Source organism: Vanessa cardui, chromosome 14, assembly GCF_905220365.1.
Source record: "Vanessa cardui chromosome 14, ilVanCard2.1, whole genome shotgun sequence".
NCBI lineage: Eukaryota > Metazoa > Arthropoda > Insecta > Lepidoptera > Nymphalidae > Vanessa > Vanessa cardui.
This window is the reverse complement of record NC_061136.1, coordinates 5,957,905-5,985,847: the sequence shown is the minus strand read 5'-3', so window position 1 is coordinate 5,985,847 and position 27,943 is coordinate 5,957,905. Positions and strand designations below refer to the sequence as shown.

The 27,943-nt window shown below is 31.1% G+C and overlaps 2 protein-coding genes across 2 annotated transcripts in view; one reads left to right on the top strand and one right to left on the bottom strand.

Moving 5' to 3' along the window:
- LOC124535255 (suppressor of lurcher protein 1) overlaps positions 1 to 27,943 on the top strand; it is a 311,311-nt gene that overhangs the window by 69,707 nt on the left and 213,661 nt on the right. Inside the window, exon 4 of the mRNA XM_047111390.1 lies at positions 12,559 to 12,736. Coding sequence (XP_046967346.1) covers positions 12,559 to 12,736 — 178 coding nt within the window. The remainder of the gene's footprint in view (positions 1 to 12,558; positions 12,737 to 27,943) is intronic.
- LOC124535256 (myosin regulatory light chain, smooth muscle) lies at positions 13,253 to 27,670 on the bottom strand. The gene is made up of 6 exons (XM_047111391.1): positions 27,394 to 27,670; positions 26,888 to 26,988; positions 24,716 to 24,851; positions 24,030 to 24,149; positions 19,724 to 19,860; positions 13,253 to 13,539 (listed from the first exon to the last, which is right to left on the bottom strand). The coding sequence occupies exons 1-6, from the start codon at positions 27,430 to 27,432 to the stop codon at positions 13,365 to 13,367; spliced, it is 708 nt and encodes a 235-aa protein (XP_046967347.1). The 5' UTR covers positions 27,433 to 27,670; the 3' UTR covers positions 13,253 to 13,364.

The window sequence follows — 27,943 nt, the reverse complement described above, 5'->3', positions numbered from 1 at the left end:
ATTTTAATTGGAAAATATTTATCTAATAAAAACAGTGTTACCTATTATATAAATTGTATGTATTGCTATACAAAATGATTTAATTATAGAATAATAGAAGATATTCTACCACTAAAGTTAAATACTTTAAAGTATGAATGAGGGATATTACGTGTTTACAACTTTTTTTCGATATAAAAATAAAGACAAACATAGAATTTTACTCTACCTAGAACACTGTGTTTTGTCTTAATGTTACAACTGGTATGCGTCAGAGTTGTTGTATTTTTTAAATAAATGTAACGTTTTAATTTTATAACTAGTTGTTGTCAGCGGCTCCGTTTGCGTTTTTGTGGTTGTTTATCATATAAAGCAAAAAAGAAGCCTATATCCTTTGTTGAAGTTCAAGTTTGCTTGAAAGAGCGAGAACGAAGAGCTTTGAATGATATAATGTGAAAAAAATGTTTCTTAGCCAATATTTACTATGTTATGTTTCATTGGGAATTACAAGATCATATCTTTAAATTCAAAATTAAAAGTACGTTGTAAGCAACGTCCTTATTTATTTTACGGTTTCTATAACAGCTTTTTACTAAACACGGTACATATACCAAAATGGCATTTATACCATTTTTGTCTGTCCGTCTGTCTCTACTGTTTGTTCCGTATAATCTCAGGAGCCGTTGCACTGATTTTGACAGGAATTTTACAGGCATAAAGCTGATGTAATAAGATAACATAGGCTACAACAATAACTCTTTGAAATTAAAAAGCACATAGCTAATTTAATTAAATAAATTGTATAAAGTATGTATAATAACTTTCATACAACAAAAATAATTCAAACATTAACATTACAAAATACTAAATTATTTTCAACTCTACTATAATGTATATTACCTTTAAAATTTTCCTATGTGAGCCGAAATTATTCAGTGGAATGTATTTAAATCGAAGTGCTTTAAATTTGGAGGATAAAATGTAAATTTAAAAAAGTTTGAAAACTGTTACAATAAATATATAAATAAATAGTTTAAATTCATAACTGGATAACATTATGAAAAAAAAGATATGAAAATGAAAAAATAAATGAGTTAACAACAAATTAGTAACTGGCCACTGAAACCACATGAATAATTTGTTCTGTATTCTTACTCTGACTCGATCACATCTAGTTATGCAAATATACTATAATAATTTAGTTGATCATTTATGGATGGCAAAGTTCGAATGCATTTTTTCCCATCTTACTCTATGTAAATTAAATGAGTTGGCGTAAAATTATTGAGCGTGCTTGGTTTTATGGTAACTCTGCGGGCTTTCACGGTAATTTTTATCCTTCGGGGAGCGACTGCAATGACTTCTTTATCACCCTGCGCCAACCGCTTTTTAAACTTTTTTTTACCATTTTGCATTTAATGAACACGAATTTACATTTTAGAACATTTAAATTTTTGCTCGTTTATCTTATTGAGTAAAATATTTCTATAGTTCATTATCAAAGGAATAGCGCGAAATTCGTTAGTTACATTGTGCGGATAAATATAAACCTAGAAACACGAATACTAGCAAAAATTATGGTGACTTTCTGGCTGTAACTTAATTTATATTTGAAGATATATATTGCATACATTTGTTCTTAACGTGTTCTTTACGTCTGTATAAAAACAAAAATATTATATATTCTCATTAATTTATTTTTATGCGTATGAAATATTTTATACATACAAATTCGTTGAAGGGTTAGAATGACATAAGCGCCTATGTTTTATATACTTTTTACTTCCTTGATTTGAATTTCATGATATTTCTTTAAGAATGGCAATATTTTTTTTAATTAGTATTTATCTACTAATATATATGATATAACGCAAACTGAAAACTTGTTTATTTATTTAGTTTTTTTTCAAAATGAGAAGTAACATTATATACACTGTCTTTCATACAAAATTGTTTTCAACGATGATTTTTTACGTGTAAATGTCAGACATTTGGTTAACGTATGGAATCCGTACGTTGTAATTATTATTTTTCTCATTTCGGGCTTTTCAACGATATGAAGCAAAATTACACGAATGTTTCAAGTAACGACGATGAAAATGCGGGAAGATGTAAGAGGTAAAATTTCATATCAACATGTGCAGTCTTTTTCCATAGCTTATATTTTACAAATTCATATAACATGTTACACACGCATAATTAGAATTACAATAAAAATACAAATAACAACATGTAAATTTCACACATCTGCAATATTTATTTTCGCTTTTGAGAAGGTTTAGAACTAAAATATACCTTCACAATTATACAAAATATTACATTTAAATTCAGTCATGCTTGCTTAAAGATTCTCAGCACGATTAAAGTCTATGTCAAACAGAGGTGAATCAAAATGGACTGATGATTGTGATATTTTGAGGTTCGATTTTCTGTAGGACTCTTAAAATATCGACCAACCTGAGTCAAATCTTTTTTTTTTCAAAAGCGAGGATTCTGAGACCGTTTAAAGTAATTTGCAATTATAAGTATTAATTTGCACATAAATATAAAGACGTAGATGTAAATGAAATACATAAAACAGATATAAATACAAATGATATTATATTTATATAGTTTTCAATAAATATATTCGTTTAACATAATATAGAATTACAGTTATTATTTTTATTATTACAGTTATTTAAAACGCGATAATTACCATGCTTTTTATTTTTTTGGTAGAGCTCGATATTTCAACATTATCTACGAATGTCTTGTTAACGGGACTGAAGTTTGTGGGTTTAAATATATCGTTTTAAATAACTATAATAATAAAAATAACCATTTTAATTTTAAATCTAATCTAGAATTAGTTAAAAATAGTAAATATTTCCTTAAATGTAACAAGCTAAATACTTTGATCAAATAATTATCTTCTTGATATAAGCATTTATCTGTAAAAGAAAAATGTCAACAATTCGCCGGATTCGTCAATTTGAATATAATTTAATGAATGTTACGTGTTTAGAATAACTGTCGAAATAATGTATTTGAGGACCTTCAAGTAATAATCTCTGTTATTTAAAGAACGGCAAATTATTAAGTCAAGCATCTTATAATGAATGCTGTATTATCTAATAAGATTATTTATAAAGCAGTTATCTCGAATTTCACAATAAGAACTATTGAAAATTCAAAATAATGAGATAACTAAGTTATAATTGATACTTCAAAGTAATAAAAAGAAAAATATATATTTGGCAGCAGGGACTGAAATTACAGAAGTGAAAACTTGGAAATTTTAGTATTAAAACTTTAAATTACATCATATTCAAATTAAAATCATTAAAATAAATCTGGTTTTTTAAAATATTTACTGTCCAACCAGCAATGATATGCATGTTTATATGGTTTTAATTTTTCAAAAATATTAGAGATCGTGACAAAAATCACTTGGTGGTAGGGCTTTGTGCAAGCCCGTCTGCGTAGGTACCACCCACTCTAATGAGTGGGTGGTACCTTAAAAGAATAACTAATGTTATTCTACCGCCAAATAACGGTACTCAGTATTGTTGTGTTCCGGTTTGAAGGGTGAGTGAGCCAGTGTAACTACAGGCACAAGGGACATAACATCTTAGTTCCCAAGGTTGTTGGCATATTGACGATGTAAGGAATAGTTAATATTTCTTACAGCGTCATTTTCTATGGGTGATGGTGATCACTAACCTTCAGGTGGCCCATATGCTCGTCTGCAAACCTAAACCATAAAAAAAATTATAAATATAATTAGGATAGTAATTGTATTTATATAAATATTTATTCGATTTTTAACGTTATTTTCATTGATCATCATTAAATACAACGTGATGTTGAGTCTGGTGTACTTTCAATAATGCCACAGTCTTCCAAAATAGATACAATATACAATTGGTAACTAAAGTAAGAAATAAGAAAGAATTGATTGTAAACTATCTAGGTATAGCGGTAAAAACCGTTTCATATTTTGTAGTTACTTACTAGTCTTAGTTCATATATGTATGTACATATTTAAGCATTTAATGTTATTAATACTCTGATTTTTACCACCGTCTGAAGACATCTTTAGAATGTTGTCTGTTCAAGCTTACGTGAATAATATTTATTTTGAGTTTTATTTTAAACCCTAATTTCATGACAATATTTTATAATTTTAAATATGAAGGCTTCAAATAATTTTACGATTTTATATGGCTTTTATTTGTACGAAGAGGGCACAGATGATTGTATGTTATTATAATTCTTAATTTTGTTCAAATTTTCGACATATTTTCAACTGTTTTGGTCACGTTCTGAATATGAGCTTCAAGTAATATATAATATTATAAAATAATAATTTACATCAAAGTACACGTTTTATATAAAACACTATATTTTAACATGCTTTTAAAACGATATGTATATTAACAAGCTGGTAATGAAAATTTATATTTTAAAATTATCACACGATATAATTTTAAATAAAATGTACAGCATTTAAATATTTTATAATGATTACAATACTTTACGACAGTGTATATATACACGCTGTTTATTCATCAATATATTTACTTTATATTTTATTTTAATATTGTTTTTGTTCATACTTGTTATAAAATGTGGGTTATGATATAAAACAAGTTCCTAACTGCGGATTTGCTCCTGTTTTAGTTGGTTGTCAGATATGAGGTATAAAAAGTAACATTTGACCTTTCTTTGAGTGTAAGCTTTGCTTCAAACCTATCAAATTTGGTGCAATGGTTTGGTCATGAGAAGCAACAGACGTAGACGTAGGTAGACTGACAAAATTAAAATCCCATTTATAATATTAGTAACATTGTATTTATTTTAAATTAATTATGTAAATAACAACAAGTTATTAACGAAATTATAATGTTTGGCTCATGTACACATGGACCACGTTTCACGTTTGCTGTTGAAGATTCTTCCTGAATACACAAATAAAATTGTCACTGTAAAGTTAAATCTTAATAACAGTAAAAAATATTTAAGTAAATTTGTAATAAAGTTTTGATCTTGTCGACAACCGTGATAGCAAATAATTAAGGAGTGACGAAGTTTAAAACTAAATCAACGCGGGCGGTACCTAGTTCCGAGTTTTTCCATTAAAAAGCTTCTAACTTCAGTACCTACCTAATTAACACTTTATCACGTGTTCGGAAATGAAGGAAATTTTAGAAAACGTGATTTTTGATTGTTAAGAAATTGAGACTAGGTATCCTTTCTATTCGTTGGAAATGTTATAGTTTCCAATATACATCTATATTCTAATATAATAAATTCTTATCAAAAAGCTCTCTCAAGCAATTAAAGTTTAATAATTTAAATCTCCCGTCAAAAAATATTGATAAATAATGCGTATTTCTCAATATAAGATTATATTTATGATAAAAATGTATGGTCTTAGTATTTATTAATTTCGAGACAAGATTCATTATCATTTGATTTGACACTGTAACTTGACTTCAAAAATCATTTTGTACTACTTACATAAACAATATTTTGATTTTAGTTTTATTGAGGTTTTCCACTATTTAATTTACTTTATTTTTGTGTTCGAAAATTTTATAAAATGGCCTATTTTAGATTTAAATATACCTAACAATCTATCCGATCTCACAGATACTTTAGAATCATGTATACTGTGAATTATCCTTCTTTTTAGAGCTTTAAATATATTAAATGTGAAGTTTCCTGCGTCCCTTAGCTCCAACTTTAACCTTCGCCCCGTTCTGACAAATTAATTATCCCCTCTAAGTACTGTGTGACAGAAGGATAACCAGCAAAGAAATAAACATGAAAATTTATAATATTAGCAAGGGCTTTATAGTCTGTTCTTGTCGAGAGCTCAATATTTTTTATTGATATTTAAAAGACAATATAGCATACAAAATATATACAAATATGAACTAAAACTAGTTACTGTACAAATCTTGACTGCGTGGAATGGTGGCAAGAATGCTAGCAGCATTTCCATGTTGAATCGCAATTCCGATCCTCGGGGTAAAAAACGAACCAGCCCTCCTGTGATCAGTGGAGGTAATGAGGCGAGGTGTTATACTTTTGATGAAGCTTTTTGCACCACTACTCCAAGGGCCAAGCGTTATAATATAATATAAATATATTATATATATTTACAAGTTAAAAGGCGCATTAGGGATGTAAAGATTATTATAAAATAATTATTAATGATGCTCAAATTGGTCCATTTATTAATCCGCCTCTATTTATTTCAAGTCAAGCAATGCGTCAGTTGTGCTTCGTCTACAACAGACAAACAGCATAATACAATCCACAAACATTTGATATCAAAAAGTCTTACATAAACCAATAATATTTCACATTAAGTGAATCGAAGTATCTTAAATTAGGTTTTCCAAAAAAAAGAAAAAACAAAATAAGGAACAAAAACCAGCAAAACATTTTCATCAAATACTGATCAGCAATTTTTTGAGAACAACACATACTTATAGTCGCTTTATTTAATATTATACCCATATAACTTGTTGTAAAAACTAGTTCATGTACTAATATTATAGTAAATCTATTGTAAAAACTACAATATAAACTAGAACGCATGTAATAATTCATTCGTCTACACACGGATCATTGTTATCGTTCCATATTAATGTTATCGTTACAATTTCAATCGCTTTTCCAACTTTGTTTAGCTTTGAATAGAAACTGTTTTATGATAGGACCTCAATTTATGAAAGACCTTTATTTTGTAGTTGCTTTTATATGATTGTATTATAAATAACATACATGAAAAGCTTGTAAATTGCCTCCTTGCTGGCCTCGTTTTTCTTTGAGGAGAAGGTTAGAAGCATATTCCACCACGCTGCTCCAATTCAAATATGGCAGAATTTCATTGAAAATAGAGACATGCAGGTCTCCTCACGATGTTTTTCTTCACCGCCGAGCACTATTTGTATTATAAACTTAAATTAAGCATACGAAAGTTATGACAAAACCGGTATAGGTATCAACATCCTGAAGAGATTCTCAAACTTTTAAGCTGTAAAAGATTTCTTCTTGATTGGTGATTATTTCTCATGATACGGTGATACATTAATACTCTACCTACCCCTTTTTATGAAAACGTCTAAAAAAATACTAAACTTCTCTCCAATTAAGGAGAGGGTTTGGAACATGTTCCAACACGCTGTTATAATGCGGGTTGGTGGAATATACATGTGGCAGAATTTCCAAGAAATTAGACACATGCAGGTTTCATCGCGATATTTTCCTTCACCGCCGAGCACGAGATAAATTATAAACACAAATTAAGCATATATATAGTGGTGCTTGCCTGAGTTTGAACCCGAAGTCATCGGTTAAGAAGCACTTGTTCTAACCACTGGGCCATCTCGATTCAAACTTTTTGTCTACCTGCAAGATATTCCATTACGTAGTTGGTATAATCGCAATACTATTTCAATATTATGACGGAAAAATTGAAGATCGTACTTAGCGTCTCTTTGTCATCGTCGTAGAAGAAAATTGACTAAAATCATCAAAAGAAACGTGACCCCCAACATCACAGAACACGTTCAATCCTTATGGGTGTGGTTTACGATAAAACTTTAGCAGTTTAGGTACTCCCCGCCATACAACCGTCATTAAGACTGAAACTTAACAATAACAGCCTTTGATACAGCAACATGATCCTCAGAATTAATTATATACGTGCTTAACTTAAGATTGTGCTCGTTACTTAACCAGCCAGAAGAGATGTCTCCTTAATTATAATATATACTATGAGCGTGACTTACATATTTATAAGTTAACGTAATTATTAAATCATATAGTAATTGAGATAAATGGTGAGAGCTGAGGCTAGACCACCTAACCGAAGATTTTGATTTCAAGCCCGAGTAGGCACCACTAAGTTCTCATGTATGAAATAAGTTATTATTCATCACGTGCTCGACGGTTGAGAAGGTATAATACGTATGGAAGACGCATGTGTTGGATGGAATTATATATCATGTGTAACCAAATAGCATTTGATACCATGCTATAATAAATACTTGCCGAGTCTTCCTAGCCGTTTCCTCATCACTGAGGGCTGTGATCACCATGCGTGTGGCTCTCCTGTACTCGCACCACCTTTCTTCAGATATTCCTATTCTGTGCCATTCATCGGCAAGTCTAGGACCTATCCTGTGAATGCTTTTACTGCGTCTCTCTACCGGGACGACGCTCTTCCTCTTCCTCTCTTCCTTTCCACGTTGTCAATCATTATAAGTTTTTCCGAGTAGTGAGATTAAACAATTAATGTCTATTCAATTAGTAAGATAAATGTGACAATGGCGCTGTAAGTTTTTTTTTTCATTCCTTTAATCGCTAATGCACTAACCTTGGGATCTAAAATGTAACGTCCCTTGTGCCTTTAGTAACACTGGCTCACTTAACCAGAACACAACGATACTGAGTACTGCTGTTTGGCGGTAAGATATGTAATGAATGGGTTGTACCAGCTCAGATGGGATTGGGTTTGGCTTTGTGCTAAAGCCCTACAACCAATAATTTTCATATCTATGGCATAATTAATTTCGAATGATAAAAAACGGCGCAGAAATATAGCGTAAACGTTGTTTACTTTTAATAAATATATAAAATTTAGGCGCTTTCGTAACGCCGCTTACACAAATTATTATTATATTATTTAAGTCACGTTTTCACTATTACTTACCTTTGCCTTAGCTCACTTAAATTTAAGGGGAAAAAGTTAGTCGATAAGCGATATCATTTAAAAAATCACGCCTCTAATTAAAATATTTTTTATGTTCTCATGATTTGTTGAAATTATAATCTGAGCGCGATTTTACTAATTAAAATGGTTGCAATACGTTCTCGATTCTATTTCGATCAAAATTCGATCGTAACGGAACAGGATCGTTATATTTATAGAATATCTATAACGGCTAAAAAGCAACGGCTACGTTTCGATTTGCTTGCATTAAAGTGTCGTTTAAATTAATGAAACATTACAACATTCTGTCTTCAGTTTTTTTCATCAATTTTTTATCTTATTATTTTTTTGTTCATTTAGGACCCCCAAAAATTCCTTAACACCTTTTTCTATCAATTATATTATTTTAAATACATCTGACTATTTTTTATGTGACGTAAATGAATAAAAAAAATTGTTCCTATCGACACTCGACGTTTCCATTTTAGCTCTCATACAATTCTATATATAATGGAAGATCAAAGTAAATCTAGAGAATTTCCTACAAATAGTTTCAATTAAGAGCGATTTAAGCTTCTCAATTGCGGAAGTTAACTATCTTAATGTTTATATTAAGTTCGAAGTTTATAACTGACCCAATGAATAAGTTAATTAAGTTGTATTCAATATAAAGTTCTATTATCATATTTGATAGTAAAATCCGTGAATTTACCGCAAAGGTAATATTTTTTCATGAGTATAATTCAATACTCGTTTGATTTCGAAAGTAATTTTATTTTTCTAAAGCCTGATCCATTGGTATCCCTTTACCCAATCCGATCGCGGTATCACTTTCGTCGACGGGTAATAATACGTAGCCATGTTATGCGCTCTGATACGATATGGGATACGATAGCCGGACAATTTGATACGCGGTCATGATATGATACGGAGTAAACTGAAGGGCGTCTACGATGAGATGAGAATGTGGGTATGGTTGAAAAAGGTTTGTAGCTGAACCCGACTTTAATTACTTATGCATTTAAATATTTATTGGGAATTGAATGATGATACTTTTGGTCTCAAATTTAAACCTTGAAAAAGTCTGAACAGTTTACAATAAATTAAAAAAAATATATAAATTTATAATATTATATGATAAATTTTTGAACCTTTGAAATTACTATTTGATATATACTATTAATATAAGAATTTTATATTTTCGTAAATTTACAAAAATGATTACGTTCTAACGTACGCAATGTATATAATCCATTTTATAAATTTTACGACGAAAAATAAAAAAAAAGGTAATCCGAATTACGGATAATGTATACTGTAGCTTTGGAGATATAGTAACTATTAATGCAGCTGTGAAACTTTATTAGGTCGTATAATATAAGTGCAGGTATTCCAATAGGATTTTTACATAAAATTAAGATTTCATCTTAATGTTCCGAAATAAACCTGTCTTGGGAGGAACTTGTAATAATTTCTATCGACCCATTTAATTCTATTGAAGTAGCTCATTCTTTTGTGCTTGATCTTAATTTATCCAATGAACTTTGTTGGCAGCTATCCCATGAAAGCCCTTCAGAAAATGTGTTCTTCGTGCCAAACGACATTTACTGCTTGAAGAGAAAATTAAAATGCTATTAGAAAAGAGTATTTATATAAACATTCTGAATTTTAACTGTCTTAAGACGATTGAAATAGTTTGATACAAGAATAATTAAAGAACCACCACGAGTTTATAAAATTACAATACTTATTTTGCATGATGTTACGCTTGTATTGAATTAAGAAACAATCGCTTGTTAATTTCACTTACTTCTACCAATATCCTGCTTTATTCTGTTGATTATTTACATATGGTAGGGTGGACGCATGATGGAAGGTACCTTATCATTACAAATAAGCGTTGCAATCAAATTTAACCTGAACGTTAAAATTTTCAATCCCAAAGTGTGAGAGAAAAAGTTTAAATTTAAATATGTTGTCACTCATGTTGTAAATCTTATCTCACTTCGAAGTTACATTCCAGATGTAAATAATTGAGATTGTGTTAAAGTTTAAAGAGCTGAGATGGCCCAGTGGTTAGAACGCGTGCATCTTAACCGATGATTGCAGGTTCAAACCCAGGCAAGCACCGCTGATTCATGTGCTTAATTTGTCTTTATAATTCATCTCGTGCTCAGCGGTGAAGGAAAACATCGTGAGGAAACCTGCATGTGACAAATTTCATAGAAATTCTGCCACATGTGTATTCCACCAACCCGCATTGGAACAGCGTGGTGGAATATGTTCCAACCCTTCTCCTCAAAGGGAGAGGAGGCCTTTAGCCCAGCAGTGGGAATTTACAGGCTGTTGTTGTTGTTGTTGTGTTAAAGTTTTAGCAGTAAAACGGTATCTAGTTTGTTGTTAAATATTTTATAATTACATATTAATAAACTCATGATCAAAGTGCTCATGAAATATGGGAAAAATAATTTGTAAAAAATGTTTAATTAAAAAGATGAATTTGGCTAGCTCCGAACCCCAGCCAGATTCATCTTTCCATCATCAGAGAGATCAGGTCCAATTATATTATTTTACCTTAGGATGTGCAATGTTATAAGATAGATCCAAACCTATTCTTGAAATTCGTGTGCCTTGTTATTGCTAAATACCAATGCAGAAATTAAAAGCCTACGTAGTAGTAGTAATATTATTGCTGAATATACGACGCTGATTCGCGAGAGCATTGTTTAAGTTAGCAGACCAATCTTAGATACCCCAAATTCGTCTGATGTCCCATATATATATATATGTAATTCTATTAATTATCATTCTAATCTAATTATGTCCTATTATTTTACTTGTAATTAATATTCTATGGATATTTTAAATATAGAGATTAGATGACCAAATAAGTCACTAAGTAAACCACGTCACGTAAATAAGTCCTTAAATTAATAATTCCATTTAATTCTGTAACATTTAATCAACGGTAACTGTGGTAAAACCTTGACATTTTCAGAAGCAGGCAATCAATATTAATGTGTATAAAGTTGAAACATATTCATAATTTAACCGTATATCAGTCGGTTGATGCCGGATGGTGTGGTCAAGCCGTCCCAATTTCCGGACTCGAGCTTCAAGCTCCGATTATACAACAGTTCTCGCCGAGTAATTATTATCCACGATTCTAATTTCGTACCAGGCCTCGGGTGTTACTCAAATATTTAAGAGAGTTAAAATTCGGTCCTCTTTTGTTTTAAGCTTTTTCGTAAAGAAATGATCGAGAAAATAATGAAAAATTGTGGATTTTAAGAATAAGAACATTTTATGCAAACTTATTTTAGTGGTGGCTATCTGCGGTTTTATATTTCACTTATTTCACAGCTTGATTGCTTTTAGTAATGAAGAGTTGTATGTACTTGTGTCATTCTGGTTATTATGGTAATTGTCAGAAGAACAGACAATGCTATACTGGCAGACATAGTTTAACCCAAACTGGTAATAATTTTGAACATCTTGAGCGTATGACCTTTATTATGAATGCCATTTATATTCAATTAAAGAAAAACCAAAATGAAATATATAATAATCATGACTGTGCAGAAAGATCGTAAGAAGGCTAGCAGCATTCTATGGTTAAATTGCTATTCCGATACTCTGACACGTGAAAAATGAACTTGGCTCTTACAAGCTGAAAACCAACCGATGAATCTAAGTGTCAACTACTCAAACTATCATTATTTAGTTTTGCGCACACGTTATCAGAAATACGGAGAAGGTCTAATAAATATAAACCTTGACATCACAATCCTTTTCACGGGTAGACGTAAAAGTAGGTCAAAACTAGTACGGAACAATTGGTTTAATTTGATTTCTTATTTCATCAGGTTGTTCCTGTATTCGCTTCACTTCCACAAACGGAAAGGAGCGCGGTACTTTCAGTAGTCCAGACTATCCGCTGCCATACCCACGGGATATCTGTCTCCTCTACACCTTCATAGCCGCACCTCATCAGATAATTGAACTGATGTTCACAGATTTCGACGTATACAAAGAAGATATTGAGTAAGTTATTTGAATATTTTTTATAAAAAAAATTTAATTTTTATACCTGTCATAATCATATATATATTGTATATGATTTATATAAAACAACGGTTGCAAAAAAAATAACAAATGTTTATCCTTTATTAATATTAATATTTGATACACATTATTTTTACTTTTAAGAAAAAAACATCCAGGTTTTTCATTTTAAAGTTATTTTATAGCATCTTTTAATCTCTAGGGCTTGGATAATCAACTAATCCTTCCTTAAAATTAATATTTCCAAAAAATTAATTGTTGAAAAGACAAAAATTAAGACTTCAAAAAAGTTACTACGCGATAAGATAATTACTAGTATGCTAAAATTACTTAATTAAATAAAAAGTTGAGCTATTATATTAAATATATATATATATATATAAATTATAAATCTTCATAGTATGAGTACTATAGTAAGCCTAAACTCAAGAGGACTAGGTTCATAGAAAATCTGATATGAAAGAGTATGCACATGGAAGAAAACAGTAAAATTTTAATACAAAAAGTTTATTCAATCACAATTTTCTCGAAAATGTTTAGAATAAACATGAAAAGCAAACAACATTAAAGTAATTCGTATTTCCGAGCCCATATCCCGAATACTCTCTCAAACTTCTAAAGCCTGTTTGTTAGGCTTCCTGAGTCCGCAGAGCTTGGTGCAGAATTGCTTGTAATCTATGAAAGTGTATCCGTCCTTTTGAATAGTCGGTGCGCCGTCTAAAGCATAGTCTGCTTCCTTTTCAGTGAAACGATCGCCCCATGTCATTAAGTCGTGACGAATTCTGAAACACAAATACGGTACGAGTACATTAAACCAATCTTTACTATGTGAGGTACTCTCAATTCACGCCATGAGTTTTTACTTTAATTTGTTAATTGTTAAGAGCAATGGTTCAGTTTTTAAATTAATTTATACAGAAGATGACAGATTCAAGTCCTGCAAAGCACCGCTTAGTTGTATCAACCTCAATTGACTCACTCATTGAACATGGTGAAAAAGCTTGCATCACAGTAACAGCCTATGAATTACACAATGCTGGGCAAAGGCCTCCTCTGATTCGAGGAGAATGCTTGGAGCATTTTCCACCACACTACTCCAATGCGAGTTGGTGGATACACATGTGGCAGAATTTCGTTGGTCTCGGCTCAATAAACCACTCATCAGATAGTCTGTCAACAAACATAAAGAAGTAGTTTTTCTATCTTCCGGTTTGAGAGGTGAGTGAGCCAGACCTACATACACAAGGGACATAACAATAACAATTTTAGTTCCCATGGTTGATGGTACATTGTTAATGGAAGGGATGATAAATAATTCTTACAGCGCTAATATCTATATATAGGTGATTGATGGTGATCCATTTTTTTCGTCTAAATATGTTATAAAAAAAAAATGAAGCCGCACCGCGAAAGAACTTTCGTAGCCTATCCATTTATGTACATGCACATTACTGCAGAGAAAAATATAAAAAAATATTTAGAACGGTCAATATCAATAGTTTTATATGAATTTGGAATCAGGAAAATGGGTCGAGTAGCGCGCGATTTAGCTACAGTGCTATTTCTTGCAGGAAAATCAAGTTAAAATTAACAGTACTTTTTGTATTTAAATTAAGAATAAGCAGTCGTTAAGGCAATTATTTAACTCATTTTCTTTTCTATAAGTGAGTTGATTTTGTTATTTTTAAGGTGTTATACTTGTAAATTAAGTCTTTGTAGAAGTTACAGCTTTTTAAAGAAATTTACATAATGTTAACATGGTATTCCTTCAATGTACAACAAATACTTCATTAACTTATAATTCATATTGTATATATTCTAATTCAACAAAATAATTTTACGTTCATTCAATGTTTGCCTCATATGAAATTAAGCACATGATTTGTGTGATGGTCTCATATAAGATCTCAAACATACATAAAACATACAAGAAAAAGTATAATTAAATTTAGATGACGCTATTAAATAAACATCTTAAATTTGCGATGCTTCGGGAGTTTAAATTTTGTAGCGCTATTGTGCTCAGTTGAGAAAAGGATAGCTCTTGTGACATGTTTACGTTAATTCTAATCGTGTCTCCTGCGATATCTTGCATCAGCGTATGACCTCGATAGGATGATACAGAGCACATAAAACAAGCGGCGGGCCTTCCAAAACTAGGATCTTCGCATAAGGGGTTATTATTTAAGTTCAAAAGGGCTTTTGTTTTACTTTGATCTTTTCAGTTAGATCAACATTTGGTCGTACAAAAATACCATACGGTAAATGTAGTTGTGTTGTGTCATAAAGTTAGGTTTTTCCGATCAAATATATGGTAATGAAATAAATCAAAAGGAATTAACAACGATCAAAATTACTTACATCAACTCCACAGTTTTAAGACAATAAAGCTATTTCAAGGATCGCTTATATTTTGGTGATTGCATACAACTTGATTCGAAAATTTTAATATAATTAAAACAAAACTAATTCAATAAATAGTATCGATATGGATGTTATCGATAAGTTAGACTTCTATAATCGCAGTTATACTTGTCTACGTACATTCTTTTCTTTGCATTATAATGAATGAAAGGCAGTTAATTCTGTTCTTCTGCAGACTGATGAACTTATTTTTAAAGCGTTACACTATTTTAAGTTACTATATACCTAATTATTATTTTTATTTTAGTCGTTATAAGCCAAGTCCGGACCAGTGCGCACCTTCCTTCCCTGGTTTTAATGGATATTTTGGTACTCGTTACGTCGGTTTTTTAATTAGTGTTTCGATGCCAATGAGTCCCACATATTTTTGTGATTCATGCGTGGAAAATGCGTTAATCTGATTTTCCAGCGAATAGGAAAAAAGTATTTACTAACCTAATTATTAAGATAATAATTAGGTTAGTAATTGCAACAGTTATAATGTAACAAAATATTATGATGCTTTTTTGCATATGTACTAGATTTAACAGAAAGAAAATAATTTTCATAAGAAGTAAAAAGTTCACGATCAGTGTACAGGAAAAATATAACAAATGGTATTAAACTCCCTGAGGCGTATGGACAATCTCTTCAAATGCAATCGGTTTGTCGTACCAAGTTCTTTTTATATATAAAAAAAAATATATATTTATTGTACCTTAGTCTTATATTACGTTTTCATTCCTACTAAAACGCCTACAGATTGCCTTGGACGTAGAGTTTATTTTATCGCAAATTTAAAGAGTAAAGAATAATTACTAAGAATTCTCTTAATTATGAACTTAAGAAAAAGGTTGTGAACAAAAGATTTAGCTACGATTTATTCAATTAATTATGCTCGTTAAAGTTACTTAACATTAACACCTGCCCCGGCTTTGAATAATTATTATTACAATTTTATGGTGATTAAAATAAAATATTTGATTATTAATTTTTGTTACCTCATTTATTTCAAAAAAATAGTTTGGATGAATGAATATAATCATAATCTATAACTTTTTCAGCGTTTATGAAAAACAGAAAATGATCTATTTTGTCATAATACTAACGTCTGTCTACGCGGCTGCGTTTGTTTGAACGCGATGAACTCAAAAAACACCGAACAGATTTTAAAACGGTTTTTAGTACTGAACGAAATAGCTTATGATATTATGGTGTCATATGTCGTCAGTGTTTTGTTTTAATTTACTGAATTACGGCTATAAAATAAGCTACATGTAAGATTTTTAAATTAACATAGTTATTTTTATTATTACAGTTATAGTTAATTTTATAATATAATTTTACATATGATATATATAACGTCGAACAACAACAACAACTGCCTGTAAATTTCCCACTGCTAGGCTGAGGTGTCCTGTACCCTTGAGGAGAAAGTTTTGGAACATATTCCACCACGCTGTGCCAATGCGGGTTGTTGGAATACATGTGTGGCAGTATTTCTATGAAATTAGACACATGTAGGTTTCCTCACGCTACTTTCCTTCACCGCCATGAATATTCAGCGATGCTGGCTTGGGTTTGAATGTGCAATCATCTGTTAAGATGCACGCGTTCTAACCATAAATAATATCCAAGTAGTTAAATGTGGATTTTTTTTTTGGAAATAACTTCAATCAATATCAATATATTTATCATTAATGCTATATAAAGAAACATCCGGTCCAAAAATCTTGTATTCGGGTTGTGGTTTTTGTAGCTGCATGCTATTATGAAAACATTTTCCCAATATTACTTCCTCGTTCAAAATAATTTCCATTCAAGCTTTGAATTAATTTATAAACGCTTTTTGTTATTCCCCGTGCGGCGGGAACGTTCAATACTTAATTAAACTGATTCATTAAACTTAGCTCTGACTAAGCATAACTGGTCGTCTTTATCACTATACTTTATGAAACGCTTATGACGGCTTTGTTTTATAACCGATTAGTAATTCACATCTTAGTTTTATTTTATTGTTTTCACCAATAGATATTCCTTACATGACCAACTACATTGGTTCATTGACCCTTCAAATCGGAACATAATACTAAGTATTGCTGTTTGAAGGTAAAATATTTGATGAGTATGTGGTGAGTACGTTTATATTTCTAGATTATTATTTCTGCGAAATCTTCAAACAATAAGCTGAATAAGAATAGGGGTTGAAAGTTTGTAAACGAGATCGGCTTTTTTACTGTCAATCTTTTGCAAGGTCAACAAATAAGATAGAATTTTGGAAATGGGTTACGGTATGTCATAAGTGATATAAATTACAGATAATCGAAAATTTCTTATATTATAAAAAAAAATGTTGGGTATTGGCTATTGGATACACGGCTATTCATATTATATCCCCAAATGTATTGGAACATAATGCATTTCCACTCTCGTAAACTTCGCTACTTGTAACAGATATAATATCCGCAAATTCTGAAGTTAGGAAAATAAATGAAATGACTTAGTTATTAGACTTATATATCTCACTCTGGACAAAGTTTTGAAGCCACAGAGATTAGATAAGTAAGTTCATCCGCATAGTTCGGAACGAGTTCTTGGTTATAACGTACGTGACGATGTTATATTAATTATTATCATTATTAATGTCAGACAACTTTCTCTCTTATTTCAATTTCTCTTCGACGGAAGTTTGTGTGGCATATTTTAGAGAAAACACTTTTTCGGTGTATATACAAATTTTATTTTTCTATTATTTATTTAATATAAATACGTACTTCTGCAAATGTGCTACTGATCTTAAAATCCTCCAGACCCCAATTATTTATATAGACTTTATTGCACACTAATTACTGCGGTTATCAAATCAATAAGTCTATTTTCAATCAACTAAGGATTATAACCAGACTATCTACTATATGCTACCAACAATTTTTAAGGTATTTTGGTCATATTAGCCGGAGAAATCAGACATTCTGGATAAACCGGTTGTAGTAAGAGAAATTGAAGGCAAAAGATCAAACGGTTTATTATCTACCCGCTGCCCCGACTAGATTCAAAATATAACGTGGCCCAATATTCCAACTGCCCTGAGAGTACCTGAGGACAAGTGGTGTGGAGAAAGCTAGTTGACACATTGGTAAAAACATTTCAGGACAAGCACGATCTTCATTAATTAAGTACACGTAGAAGAAGAAACTATTTAAAAATATTTAAACAATAAATCATTGATGAAAAAAGTTGCATCAGATGTAACATTCGACCTTGTTTATTTAGCGATCACTTTCAGTTATTTTTTAGGCAGACGACCAATTATAAAAAAAAGTATATAAATAATAACCATTCGTTATACCGTCAGAGCGCCAGCAACCTTTGGAACTATTATGCTGTATCCTGGTGCTTGTAATTAGACTAACCATTTTTGATTTATTATGACCCATACATCAAATTTAAACCTTACAATAAGTATTGCAGTTTGACGGTATAATTCTCACGACGTCTTTCAAGGCGGATTACGTGTAGGTTAAAAGAAGTGTGCCTGCAATACCCTAGTACAAATTCCAAGTAAAATATGTATGTTTATGTAAAGCTCTTTGATTAAATAATGCTTTTACCGTTACCTTAAACTATACCAATTATAAAATTTAAAAGAGTTTTCATTTAATGTTTACGTAAAACCTAAAACTTGTTATTGAATCAACTTTGCCGTGTGTTTTTGCCGTTTTATTTTCAATAAAGAATATTTATATGTATATAAAATATTTGTTTATTATTTTATGTTTAAAATATCAATCATATAAATAATGTTATGTATGTGTGGTGTTAGCTTGACTATCGCTATATTTTATGATATTCCCAGAGGTGTAAACCGTAACAATCATTTCTTATAGAATGTTACACAGCCAAATAAAAATGACAAATATGATGCCCACAAAAACTTTTATCACAGCTACCTTTACAAATATATCAAGTATTTTTGCTCTCCCTGAGGATGCGAAACTGGAGAAAGGTTTTTTTGTTGAACAAGCTTTTTATAAATTACTTAGAAAAACACACTCGAGTCGTAAATGTATCAATATTTACGCCATTGTGTTATTTATGTATTTTATTCATTTGTCACTATTGATAGTTTTCCGGGGTAGTTGTCTAGTGGTGAGCCTTGAGCAGCTCCGTCTTTTTGATTAGAACTTGCTGAGCCTAACTCTACTACTATTCGTAAGGTTTCTTTACTTTAAGTCAATAAATTAATAAGTTGACTTCACTCTGAATGTATTTTTTATAATGTATGTATATCAAGATACGATGACGTTTATTTAAAACAAGTATCCAAGGAAACGTTTCAATATTCAAATAATTATTTGGGTTAAAAACTGTTCTTAAATAATTTTAATGCAACATGTTTTAACCAATTAAAAAAATATATTGATAAAAAAACAGAGCACACAAATAATACAAAATAAACGTTTCAATATTGAGCAATTATTTTAAAAGCTACCTTTTATGTGACCGATTCGCGACACTGTCTTATGATTTTAAAAAAGTTATCATTAATAAATAAATTGTTACCTGTCTTCAGATATGTAGCCAGTATTCTCACTGTCCCACCGAGAAAGCGCTGCAATGAGAGTTTCTTCAGAGTCGAGTTCCAAGGTCTTATAACCAAGGAGGTTGACAAAGGAGTCGAAATCCAGTGGGCTTGACGCCTGAAATATTTATATTATTATTCATATTTTAACTTTTATTAAAATGTACGCGTCGCCTGAATGCGATTTCCTTATACATACTAAAAATTAAAAGCCAAAAGGCTAACCTTCTAATAGACATTTTATTTTTAGAACGATATTCAAGTTGTACTCAATGTGATATTACGCATTAAATTAATATTTTGAAATTGATCTTTGCTTGTACCATATCACAAGTTAACATGTTTTCATACAAAGAAAGTACAAACTCTAAGAAGAACAAAATATGAATATTAGTTTAATTACAAAATGATTTTCTACGTTGAAAATGTGTTTTAAAAAAATTATTATTCCATACAAAGATATAGAAGCAATCTCTTACGTTCTAATAAGTATAATGTAATATTTTTCCTTCGACTTGCGAGTAGTGGCTTTGTAAATGTGTCGAGGACTACAATGTGTACATTTCCTTAAATAATATAATTCATTAAATTGTTTTATATTTAATTAAATTTTACACTACAACAATAACAACAGCAACAACAGCCTGTAAATTTCCCACTGCTGGGCTAAGGCCTCCTATCCCTTTTGAGGAGAAGGTTCGGAACATATTCCACTGCGCTGTTCCAATGCGGGTTGGTGGTATACACATGTGGCAAAATTTATCTAAAATTAGACACATGCAGGTTTCCTCGCGATGTTACCCTTCACCACTGAGCATGAAATTATATACATATTAAGCACATGAATATTCAGTGGTGCTTGTCTGGGTTTGAACCCGCAATCAACGGTTAAGATGCACATGTTATAACCACTGGGACATCTCGGCTCCATAATTTTACACATAAGTTTTTGTATTTCAGTAAAGAAGTTGTCTTTAAATTTGACTTAGTAATCTGTGCTATAGTTAACAATAATTTTTAGATGATATAACACATGTGGGCGGAAAGATGTACGTTGTTTACAAATTAAGTTGTGTTAGTATAATCATTAGTATGTAAAGAAAATACTTATATAGAATTTTGAAAAAAGATTTTCCGACCTCAAACATTTTTCTTTAAATTGAAACGCGATCAGAAATAAAAAATCTAAATCGTAACATAAATGAGGATGAAGTTTTAAAGTAACAACCAATAAAGTAAAATATATTCAAACCAATAACCTCCTTCTGCATTTCAACGATAACAATAATCCCGTTAAGTTTTTTTCGCTTATTCTACCTCGTAGTCTTACGTACTACCATTTTTTTGTGGTCTGTTATCTGATTTAACAGCAACGTAAACTATTATTAATCCAAGGCTTAAAACAAAAATATGTTCTCAAACAATTTTTTGTACATTTAAATTAAACAAGGGAATGCTTAAAGCGTGGTCGTAAAAATGAATTTATGAAGTAGTACTGATTATTTATAGGAAATAAGCAAAGTTTTTCGTACGAACATAAAATTTTATGGCATTACCGGTTTCATGTAAACAATGGTTTGTTTATGGAACGACTATGATTCGACTTCCTTGTTATTACAATAAAAGTACAATACTAAAAGAAACTTAGATTGTTATATGCATTTATTCGCAATGTCAGCTTTTTGCGCAAGCCCATCTGGGTAGGTACAACTTGCTTCTCATACCTATATCTATATATCTAGTATTATTTTGTTCTAGTTTATAGGGTGAGTGAACCAGTGTAACATCAGGCACAAGGGACATTTTTTATGCTATTGGTTGGCGGACGAGCCTCCTGATGTAAGTGATCACCACTGCCAATTGACACTGGCGCTGTGAAATTAAACATTACTTTCATCGCCAAAATACCACCAACCTTGGGAACTAAGATGTTATGTTCCTTGTGCCTGTAGTTACACTGGCTCACTCACCCTTCATACCGGAATAGAACAATACCAAGTACTGTTGTTTGGCGGTAGAATATCTGATAAGTGGGTGATACCTACCCAGACGGGTTTGCACAAAACCCTACTATGGTAGTAGGGTGTACATAACATCTTCGTTCCTAAAGTTGGTAGCGCATTAGCGAAGTAAGAAATGATTTATATTTCTTACATTACATATATATATGAACAGTGCTAACGTAAAGTATGTCGCATTTTACAATCGAAATAGGATATAAAAATACATACATATCACTGTATATAAATAAATATTTCAGCTGTCATTTACTCGATAGACTAATTCCTCTTCATTTAATATTTGATTGGATCGATTGGTAAAACCTTTGATAGATTATTTCCCATGTATATTGTATAGTACTTGTTAAGGCCGTAAAGGGTTACCGAGGTCAGATGGAAATCGGTCAGATTTGCAGTAATTAGGGAACCGGCAAAATGCCGGGATAACACTAGCTAAAAGATAAAAGGATATCTGGTTTTAAATTATCATCATACTTTGTAAAATTATGGATAAGGTTATATCCAAAGCCGGTATAGTAAAGTCTTGATTATTAATATAAAAGCCAAAACAATTTGCCTCGTAAGAAGCAAAAGATTATAATATTGTACTGACAATTTCAACCACGCAGCTATCAATAGAAGTCTATACTCTATACTAATATTATAAATATGAAAGTAACTCTGTCTGTCGTGTTTGACGCTCTTTCAGTACCAAAATGTGAACCGAATTTGATGAAATTTGGTATGAAACAAATTTGAACTCCGAGGAAGGACATATGCTACTTTTTTGCCTACCACGATACAACCAAACCCTTACAACAACAACAACAAAACGAGTGAAGCAGCGGGTGGTAACTAGCAGAAGAATATCTGACATATATTCAGTACTTATCATACAGGATCAGAGTGCTTTCATCAATAATAATAAAATAACATCGTAAATTGACACAGGAACTGCAGCGTAGAATTCTGAAGCAAACAATCGGCAAAAGTATTCCAAATTCAAATAATTTCGCCGTTTGCTGTTGTAGCTTGGACACATTAAAAACAAAAATTAAAACTATAACACTTATTGCTTACACTGGTGACAGTAGGTCTAGTTCAGTTTTTACCAGAATAATCGGAATTGCGATTCAACGGGGAAACTCTGCTAGCGCATTCTTGCTACCATTCTACGCGACCATGATTTCTACAGAAGCTATTTTTAATTTCGTTCGCTCTAGGTATTTATAACTTTTCTCAATATAAATAAGTTATAAATACTTCCAAATTTCATTACATTTCATTAGAAGTAAACGGATCCTTTTTATTCTTCCGTAACATAACTAAGTTTATCGAAACAATATTACATGCCGTTTCGTATCTGAAACGTCGAAATCTTCAGTTGTATAGCTGCCTATCTGTCTCGGTATTTCAATTTAATTTTAATCAATTACTATTAGTTTCTTAAATTTAATTACCTTCTAATCATTTTATGTTTAGTAAATTATTAGGGAAAATACATAAAACTGCTTCATGAAATTAAATTGGAAATTTCAAACAATATAATGGAGAGTAACTTTACAAAACTGTATTATTTCAAGCTTCACGATATTATACGGCGAATGAATTGATATTAAATAGGCTTGGAACATTAATTGAGGATATTATGGCGTTAAAAGTTACGAGATAGATAAAATGATTAAAACTAACTATTGATCAAAACAATAAAATGCTGAAAATATTGCGAATAAATTTTAGAACACATTTTATTTCATTCACCAATAGAAAACTATTTTATGTATATATACATACACTGACATACACATACACTTACATACACATATACTTATTTAAAAGTAAAAAGTAACGCAACAGGCTGTACATCTCCCATTGCTGAGATAAGGCCTCCTCTACCATTAAGAAACATATTCCACCACGCTGTTTCATTGCGGGTTGGTGGAATACACATGTGGCAGAATTTCTATGAAATTTTCACATGCAGGTTTCCTCACGATGTTTTCCTTCACCGAGATGAATTATAAAGACAAATTAAGCACATGAATCAGCGGTGCTTGCCTGGGTTTGAACCCGCAATCATCGGTTATGATGCACGCGTTCTAACCACTGGGCCATCTCAGCTCTTTAACTAAATAAAATTGTATAGCAGCATACTTAAATGCTTTGCCCTTTTCTTTCGATTGTCAAATTACTTATGACAGAAAGAGCGGAATCGATATGATTCAAGTTAGTAATTACATTAAATTTTATGCCATGCATTATTTATTCTGCTTTTTGATTAACGTACCTCAGCGAGCATGTTTTTAACAGCCTGTTCATCCACTCGCTCTCCGAGACTAATAAGGGTTCCGCATAAATCGCTGTGGTCAATATATCCATCACCATTCAGGTCGAACAGGAGAAAGGCCTGATTTATAAAAAATATAATTGTTATTAGTAGCTAGTCAACATAATAATTTCTACGTTTGTAAACAACACTTAACTTAACACTTAACACTTCGACACTTACTTAACTCGCAGTATCTGTATCTCAAAATTTTGTGATAGAGCTTTGTTTATTTCCTCTGTCTTGATTTTAAGGAAGAGTGAATGTATTTAGATGCAAAAGGGACAATTTATGTTAGACCCTGTAGTAGGCGATATATGTATTTTGCCCACAATAATATCTATGCAACTAACTATCAGCAATGCGATTCTGTAATAATTCACTTCGTTTCTCACTCCTGAAGTCAAATTATCGTGATACGCCGTTTTGACAAATCCAATAAATTTTACAACTATTGTAGTCAATGTCACATTCTGATATTTCACGTTCGATTCTGCGATGACTTACGAGTTTCATGTTACAGAATCACTCTACATATGGGCGATTTCTTTATATGACAAATAAAATTAAAATAACCATTGGATCATTGTGGCTATATTCTAAATTCAAATGTGCAGTTGGATATTAAAATTAAAAAAAAAAATTACCTCTTTCAATTCAAAAATTTTATTTTCATCGAGTTCGGCTAAGACATTGTCGGGAACACATATTGACTGGCGCGCTCTACTCATCGAATATCGTCGGGATTCTTCGGGTTCTGTTGTCTTTTCAGACATAATTGTACTGAAAAAAAAATAATGATATTGTTTCCATCGTTTGAAATATACATGAGCGTATCTGCGTGAATATTTATGTACTGCTTTAGACACATAATTTTTTTTATGGAATAAATTGGCGGACTAGCATATGGGCCACATGATGGTAAGTGGTCACCATCACCAGCGTCGATGTGCCACCAACCTTGTGAACTAAGCGTGCCTGTATTTACAGTGGCTCACTCACCCTTCAAACCGGAACACAACAATACTGCGTACTGTTGTTTAGCGGTAGTATATCTGATGAGTGGGTGGTACCTACCCAGGCGGGCTTGCACAGAACCCTACCACCAAGTATGTGTGGGTATCATACTGCTTTAGAGATATAATGTATTAAATAAAGGCCATGGTAGGGCTACATATCGTGAACGTAAAAAGTTTATTCCAATGGATATTAAAAATAGGACTTGTATCATGAAAAATGCTTTCCATGTAAAATTACATCGAATATTCACCGTTGCTAAATATATAAAAATATTTAAATTATATTCGAAAGAGAATTTTAATTGACTAATCAAAGTCAACAACGCAAGAAAATTATAATGTAAATATATTTTAGTCAAAAAAAAATATACATATTATTATATAAACCACAATTTCGTTTAATCAATTTATGCAGAGGTAAGTTTTAATAAGTTAATTTTCGAGTGAGTCAAAAGTTAATTAACGTAAATTTAAATTATAGTCTGTTCTTGATACTTTCATATAAAACTCGCGGTTTAGTTATAATTTAAATTAAACATTAATGTTTCTACAAATAACACCCTTTCAAGTACATATTCCAAGTCAATGAATATGTCGTCTCGAATCTATGACTAATGCAGACTCATATTTAAATAGCTTGGGAATACCAGTCCCTCGAAATGGGTCTGTGAAATTGTGAATATAAAATTAAAAAAACTCGTATTTTCCTGTATTAAATGTTTAAAAATTATGTAATTTTTACTGTAGATGTAAGACGCATAGGAAATTATATTGAGAAAAATCGTTTTAAAGTATTAGCTTTCAAAGACCTTTGATGCATTATCCACAAAAAAAGCTTTAAACATTTACTCTCTCTTTTAAGTAAAGTCATAGAATGTAAGATAGAGCCTTTTAAAATTCTTTAGCATACACTTTAAAATTTGTTGTAAAATAATATAGAAATCGCGTTGACATATATCTCCTTGTAATTAAAATTAATATTTTTTAAAAGATTTTTTATAAATTACATTAAAAAATGAGCTCCTCAAGGATAATTTATCATTAAATAGAATATTTAATATACATTATATATAATAGTAAAGTAAAACGAATAAGAATGCAGATGTGTTACTGCTGATCTAAGGCTCTTTATAGAATTAAATCCTCCCCTTTTGAGTAGTTAGTTTGGTACACCACGCTGCTTCAAGTGGGTAAAATACAAATGAAGCAGATTTCTTTCACTAAAGAATAAAGCATATGATAATACAATTCAACGTCAACTAATTGATGTTGATATTACTCGATATATTTGGTTACTTTCATAGTATTGTCTTACGGCATTTTGCTTTAAGGTAACGCTGCGAATTTTAAAACTGGTTTTAGACTGCAAAAAAGAGCTGTCCGGTCTATTTATAATCTCGGAGCTCGAGATTACCTTCGGGATGTTTTTAAACGTTGCTTCGCAATATGCCTACAACGATATTAATCGCAATTATATAAGTAGATCTTTTCGAAGGAAACGCTGACGATCACTGCACTTCTAATACCCAGTTTCCGACTTCGCATATATAATATATCATTCCTGGGGTACGGTATTCCTTTCTACTTATTTCGATGTAGAATATTTTTCAAATTGATTGTTGATTTATTATATAACCGATGCTTGCTCGGTTTTGAACATCTTTGATCTTTAATTCAGCTTCCCTTATTTTAACTCCTGGAATATCTAGTTCTCCTAGTACATTATTCCTCAATATAATTATAAAATATATCGCATTATGAATTCGCATGCTTAATTTAAGCTCAATTAAATAAACTTACTCTCCTGTTGTTGTTGCTGACTGCAGAAGATTCTCCTTGAATTTCTTAATTTCATCTTGCGCTAATTCTGATTCCTTCCGACTTTTGTCGCCTTTACTTTTCTGTAACAAGTGTTTAAAAATAATATTTTTCCACAGAATATACCCTAATACATTTTCAAATGAAAATTCAAATAAAAAATATAAACATGAAAAAATACTCCACCATAATTCCATATAAGTTTTAAAGACAATTGAATGCTATTTTAGAATTGTATACAAATGATTTAAAAATAATGATAATAATTGTTTTATTTATGTAAAATTCTACAATTATGTCATCCTTAATCATTAAATTATATTTAGTACATAACTTTAATGTTATTTTAAGTCATTGATGCATATCAACATATATTATAATGCAAGTTTAGCTGTACGAAAATACCTGGTACTCTTAAACGCTAGAGATTATACATAATATACTTAAATAATAAATAAGTGGACCTGTACAACGTTTGAGTTAATTACCTTAGGCTTCGAAGCTTTGACTGAATTATCGTCAGCCATCCTGCCTCGTAGCTAACGTAAACCTACTTGCGTATCGTCTGCGTCTGACCTGCGTACTGCTGGAATACTAACTAAATCTAAAGATTATATTTACACTGCAATTTCAACGGAGATTATCATTTATTACGCTCGGATGCAACTGGATCAGATAAGTGTTTGCGTCGACTAATTAATCTTTGGACGGAAGTTGCTCTTCAATTTTTAGGTCGTAGAGTTCCAGATCTAGCACGATTACGTTTGCCATTAAATATTTAATAAATTATATTATTAAAATCCCTCGTACTTAAGCAATATCATTGGTTATATTAAGGAGAGTGGATAATTCTCACAGTGTCAGTACTGGTTAGTTGATATCACTGTCCAATGTCTATGGATAACGAGGTCAACTTATTATGTTATAATCAATTTATTTCAAAACGCTAATTTCATGGTTTTGGATAGAATTTAATATGAACATATTTCTGAATTTAGAATATATCATTGAAAATTATTTATGTCGAAATGGATGTAA